Genomic DNA, 6,420 nt, shown 5'->3' with positions numbered 1-6,420 from the left:
TGTGCTCAACAATCCCATCAGCAACCAGACTCAACATCTGGACATAAGCAAACTCTGTCACACATGTTCAGGTACGGCAGTAGTAGTATTAACATTTATTCATTGAGCTGATCTTTGTCTATTGTTGTAGCTCAGACTCAATGATTTAAATGAATGTCTCTTTTAGGGTGCTTTCACACTTTTGTTCCACACCCAGGTTCCATTGACATCAGAATTCATCATTACAAAGCAACAGGGTAAACAGCTGCAGGCTTGATGATGCAATCGAACCGTGGTTTGGACCCCAAAAAATTTATATGAACGCAGTCCAGCAGGGGCAAGGGGAGGGTGGAGCACTCAAACTCTGGTTCGGACTAGAAAATCAAATCAAGTGTGAAAGCACCCTAACTCTCCTCAACATCCTGGGGCTAGTGCACCTGGGTTCGTTTGACATCAGTGTTCGGTTCGTTTGGATAATCTGAACGCTGTTTGTTGAACTCGGGTGCACACCCTCGAACCGTACTCAAGTCCATCTAAAAAGGGTGATCTGGTGTACGGTTCATGCACACTCCGGTACAGTTCACTTCTGATGTGAACGCATTTGTACTAAATTACCACTATTAATGACATATGAACTGATCAAACTCTGTAAACGTAATCCATTACAGTACTGCGTTACTCCATTAAAATCAAACATTTGTTTTATGTTACTTTTGCACTACGTTTTGTCACTTGGGCTGGGCTTGCTCATTTGTTTTTAATAACAAAAAAACCCAAACGGTATATTTTTGGCAACTGTAAACACCCTTTCACACCAAGAGTAAAATGAATAAGCCTCAGGATGAAGGAAGTGCCTCTTCCTCTGCACTTACTCCCAGTTTCTCTCAACTTGAGGTCAGGAGAACTGTCAGTCAATAAATGGTTAAAACAAAGTAACCCGTGTTACTTATTTGGGAAAAAAAAAGTAACTCAGATATTTCACTGTAAATGTAAAAGTAATGTGTTACTTTAATTACTTGAAGAATGTGGTCTGATTATGTCTCATATGATTCTTTAACCAGCCTAGTTATCTGTCCTATTTCATAAATTATGCTGCCATCTTACTCCATTATTTGACATTAAAAACACACTTTCAGGCAATCTTTGCATATTTCAGCATATATTGTTTTTTTCTTCATCTGCAAGATCTACAGTACTTAAAGTTTCTGCTAGTAAGTAAAGAAAAAAGTTAATGGAATATATGTTGCTTTTTAATTACAGCGGTCTACCTTTGTAATGACCTTAATCAGTGTAAAATCAGTTTATCCTCCAGATGTGTGTTTGGTGAGTCAGTGTCAGTGATGGAGGGAGATTATGTCACTATAAACACTGATGTTACTGAAATACGTCAATACGATGACATACTGTGGAAATTCTGTGCTGACAACTCTCTCTTAGCTGAAATCAGTAGAGAGAAACTAATCTTCTCCACATATGATGATGGTCCTGATGGGAGATTCAGAGACAGACTGAAGCTGGACAATCAAACTGGATCTCTGACCATCACAAACATCACAACTCAACTTGCTGGACTCTATAAACTAGACATAATTGGTGTAAAATGGTCATCAAAAACATTCAGTGTTTCTTTCTATGGAGAGTAGAGATCATTTGTGCTGTCTTTTACATATTCTTGTTTTATAGTTTGAGCTGTTGGATAAACACTCACTCTACACACCTAACAGAAAAATTGTAAATGTATCCATATTTCAGTTTATGCTCTTATGTTTTGCAGCTCGTCTGCCTGTTCCTAACATTACCAGAGACTGTACTTCATCATCATCATCTTCATCATCATATTGTTCATTGCTGTGTGCAGTGCTGAATGTGGGTCATGTGAGTCTCTCCTGGTACAAAGGAAACAGTTTATTGTCCAGCATCAGTGTGTCTGATCTCAACAACAGTCTCTCTCTACCTCTGGAGGTGGAATATCAGGATAACAACACCTACAGCTGTGTGCTCAACAATCCCATCAGCAACCAGACCACACATCTGGACATCAGTGAACTTTGTCACACATGTGCAGGTATGGAAGTAGTGATATTACCGTTTATTTGTTGAGCTGATCTCTGTCTGTTGCTGTAGATCAGACTCAATAATTCACGTGAATGAAACATGAAACCTTTGTGATTATTCTTATCTGAGTAAAATCAGTTTATTCTCCAGGTGTATTTGGTGAGTCAGTGTCAGTGATGGAGGGACATTCTGTCACTCTAAACACTGATCTTACTGAAATGCGTGAAGATGATGACATACTGTGGAAATTTGGAGCTGAAAACTCTCTGATAGCTCAAATCAACAGAGAGAACCAAATCTTCTTCACATATGATGATGTTCCTGATGAGAGATTCAGAGACCGACTGAAGCTGGACAATCAAACTGGATCTCTGACCATCACAAACACCACATCTGAACACGCTGGACTCTATAAACTAGAGATAATTGGTGTAAAAACAAAAACATTCAGTGTTTCTGTCTATGGTGAGAAGAGATAATTTGTGCTGTCTTTTACAGTGTGTGCTCTCTTGTTTTATAGTTTGAGGTGACAGATCGTATAAACACTCATTCAAAACACTGAACTGAAAATAAAATTATTGTGTAAATGTATCGATATTTCAGTTTATTCTCTCATGTTTTGCAGCTCGTCTGCCTGTTCCTAACATTACCAGACACTGCTCTTCATCAACTTCGTCATATTGTTCATTGTTGTGTTCAGTGGTGAATGTGAGTCATGTGACTCTCTCCTGGTACAAAGGAAACAGTTTATTGTCCAGCATCAGTGTGTCTGATCTCAGCATCAGTCTCTCTCTACCTCTGGAGGTGGAATATCAGGATAACAACACCTACAGCTGTGTGCTCAACAATCCCATCAGCAACCAGACTCAACATCTGGACATCAGCAAACTCTGTCACACATGTTCAGGTACTGGAGTGGTGATATTAACATTTATTTGTTAAGCTCTGTCTATTGTTGTAGATCAAACTCAATAACTTGCATCAATGTCTCTATTTTACTTTCCTTTTTATCATCCAGGCTCAGATTCTCTGATTGTTTTGATCTCTGTTGCTGTTGTTGGATCTCTGTTGATTGTCGCTGGATTTGGGATCTTCTGCATCTGCTGGAAATGTAGAAAAACTGATGCAGAAGGCATGTGTTACATACTGATTTTAATCAACTGATAGCTCATATTGTAATTTAATATAATTCATGAATGTAACGCCATTTAGCTCCTAAATAATGTGTGTGGTTAGTGGTTTTTGCAGTGATCTGCACCCAAAAAATAAGCTTAAATTAACTTTCTTTTTTCTGTAAAATACAAAAGAAGATATTTTGAAGACTGTTCAAACAGCCCCGAGCAGCTCAGGGCTGTTTAAGCTCAGGGCTGAAAGTAATAATGGCATACATATGTTAATGCATTTTTTTTTAAATTTCAGCATTAAATATATCTAATTAAAAATGTGCACTAGTGATTAAACTTTGAAAGCACTAAAATAACATATAGTAAAGATCAATCTAGTTCTGTTTGTCCATTATATATCCATCTATCTGAGTTGTAATCCATTACTGTTGTTCAAACAGTTCAGATCTGTGAAGATGAGATCACTCGTGTCGTTATGAGCCAACGTTCTATGAAAGAAATGCACATACATTGGTAAGATTATTTATTTATGTTGTGTGTCTTTGTATCATTTCAGCAGTGAGTCAGATGTAGATCAGTGTGTGGTTGTGTTTTTGTCTGTGCAATCCATCATATGGTAACATAAAGAGTAATAGATATTTTCTTTCTTCAATGTAATTCCAGAATAAGCCATTTAACTTCAATGTGAATCGCTGACATACAAGACCTCTGAGTAAGTCTTTTTTTTATTTTTATTGTGGCTTAAAGAGTCTATCGGTAAATAAAAGGAGTTAGATTAAGTTACTTTCATATTTTGAACTGGAGTGCATTTGTAAAGCTACTGAGAAAATCCAGCATATTAGAATAACTGAATAAAATGTTCTAAAGGTGTTGCAGACAGCAGGAAAAAATACAACTAACCATATAATTGTTTAAAATAAATGACAATAAATAAACTTATAAAGGGAGAAATAAACTGAATCAAACTACTGTATGGCATACATTCATTCAGGAAATTCTTCACTTCAGGCTAATTCTTGATATCTTTTTGGCCATCTTTCTGTTATGCAGGCTGGGCATTTTCAATTTTCCTATTCATCTTTATTATGTATATTTATTATTACTACATTTCAGTATTTATTTTTCCCCCAAAGCCATTGATGTAGTTGTTCTTTATTTAACATATGTTATACTTTTTTTTCCAGAAAGTTGAAGAGGAGGATCAAGTAGTAGACTATGTGCCTGTTAACATGATAAGATAATCAAACTTTAATCATTTTTCAATGTGATAATTTTTAGTAGGAAACTCCTGTGACTAGCTTAGAGTTTGAGTCTGTTGTATTAATATTAAGATTTATATTCATGGGAATATGCGTGTCTATATATATATTCATGACCTTATACACACTCATGTCTTGACACGCAGTCCTAGTTTCAGTACTTATTTCCATAATTAGCGGTGCTAGTAGAAGAGCTATTCTTGTCTATATCACATCCTGTTTTTATAAAGATCTTTTTCTTTGTCTGACAATGCCTTGGAATCATTTTAAAAATAAATGCAATGTTCAATTCACTTTTGTAATATTTATGTTATCATGCAAATATGCAGTGGTTAATAACTGATAGAGTTTCCATCAGTTTTGGGGAGTAACCAACTAAAAGGAGAAACGCTAGTAAGACTTATTTTTTTCAGTAGCATAACAGCGCTGATGTCCAAAACACGAAACAAATACACCAAAATTCAGTAGAAACACTATTCTCAACATCTTAAGTCATTTTTACTCACCTTCAGTTCTTACTGTGCTTTGCCCAAAGTCCCTTTAAGACAAGTCATTTCACTCGGCAGCCATCTTTGAAATGCCTCTAGGGAATGCAAGGGCATTTTCTATCTCTTTGAATGGGGAAACATCATATTCTCAAAAACTGTTCAACAAGCTTACGATTAAATTTCATATTTGAAATCACCAATGAAATCTGACAACAACTGCCTCATAAATGTTGTTCCTTATTGCTCCAGTTGCGTTAAAAAAGTGTATTTTTCAGGCTTGACCTGCTAGTCCACATGCGCAGTCCAAATTGCACGTCTCAGAACGTTGACTGTTTCTATAGCAACCGGGACTTCTAACAGGAACTGCAGTGACGCACTGACTTTACCGATTTGCGATTGGCTCTTTTACTCAGAGGGTGGGGCTTCCTTCAATAGAGCAACCATGTTGAGCGTTGCATTTTTCCCCATTCAAAACTATACGAGTGACACGTCTTGGTTATTCTATAGTGTTTGCTTTGCCTTTGCTGGCGTGTAGCGCGACTCCTGAGCACTAAATTTCACATGACCGATCACACTATATTAAAACTCCTTCCAGACAGCAGGAAAAACACAAGTCCATATTAAGAGCATCCAAAAATTCAGTCACTGAAAAAGCATCTACAATCATAATATGAATGAGTGGTTATCAATGTACAAAGAAGTATTTTTTGCCACTCAATGGTGTAGTTAAATCTAATAGCAGGAGTCATTTTAATAGAACATGTGTATAACCGCAGCTTAGAACGCCATCTAGTGTTAAAAATAAATTATCACATCTCGAACAATAATATTAAAGGGGTCATATGATGCGATTTCAAGTTTTCCTTTCTCTTTGGAGTGTTACAAGCTGTTCGTGAATAGATAAGATCCCTGAAATTGCAAAGAAAGTCTCAAAACCAAAGAGATATTTTTTTATCAAAGTTAAGACTCTGTCACACCCCACTAAAACGGCTCGTTCTAACACGCCCCCACACATCTACCTCACTATGTGAGAATATTTGCATAATGCGCCCAAATGTGCACGCAAAGAAAGAAGGCATGGTTTCAGTAACCGCAGTTAGTGTTGAAGCAGCATGTCAGGGAGACGCTGTGTGTTTCTAGGCGAAAGCAAAAGCACTTTATTTGGCCTTCCGAAAGTAGATGCATTTAGGAATCATTAAGATTACTTACAACAGAACAGCAATGCATTTTATGGACGACCGTTTCGTGAACCTAGGAGAGGAGGTCATTCTGACTTTGCTATGACAATCTGGTGCTTCTGAATCAGTGACTGTAAGTATGTTTTGTTACTAGTTTAAGTATTTGCTATTGACTGTTCAAATGCGGAGTTTTGAGCATCGTGTGTGTGTGTGTACGCACGCGCGTGTGTGTGTGTGAGAGAGAGAGAGACAACGTCACATCAAAGTGGAGTCAGCCGTCTTAACCGCGGCTTGTGTACTGCATCATTACTGTGTCTGTTCCCCTTTCGGGCTTGAA

The 6,420-nt window shown here is 37.2% G+C and overlaps 1 protein-coding gene across 1 annotated transcript in view; it reads left to right on the top strand.

Annotated features, from left to right (window-relative positions):
* LOC107570324 (SLAM family member 9-like) overlaps nt 1–2,044 on the top strand; it is a gene marked incomplete at its 3' end in the record, with an annotated part of 8,801 nt that extends 6,757 nt beyond the window's left edge. The window contains exon 3 of the mRNA XM_016256545.1: nt 1,754–2,044. Within this exon, the coding sequence (XP_016112031.1) occupies nt 1,754–2,044 (291 nt within the window). The remainder of the gene's footprint in view (nt 1–1,753) is intronic.
* Between the last annotated feature and the right edge of the window lie 4,376 nt (nt 2,045–6,420).

Source organism: Sinocyclocheilus grahami, unplaced genomic scaffold, assembly GCF_001515645.1.
Source record: "Sinocyclocheilus grahami isolate Dianchi unplaced genomic scaffold, SAMN03320097.WGS_v1.1 scaffold1441.1, whole genome shotgun sequence".
Classification (NCBI taxonomy): domain Eukaryota; kingdom Metazoa; phylum Chordata; class Actinopteri; order Cypriniformes; family Cyprinidae; genus Sinocyclocheilus; species Sinocyclocheilus grahami.
Note: the sequence above shows the minus strand (reverse complement) of the source record. Positions and strands in the feature narration are given on the sequence as shown.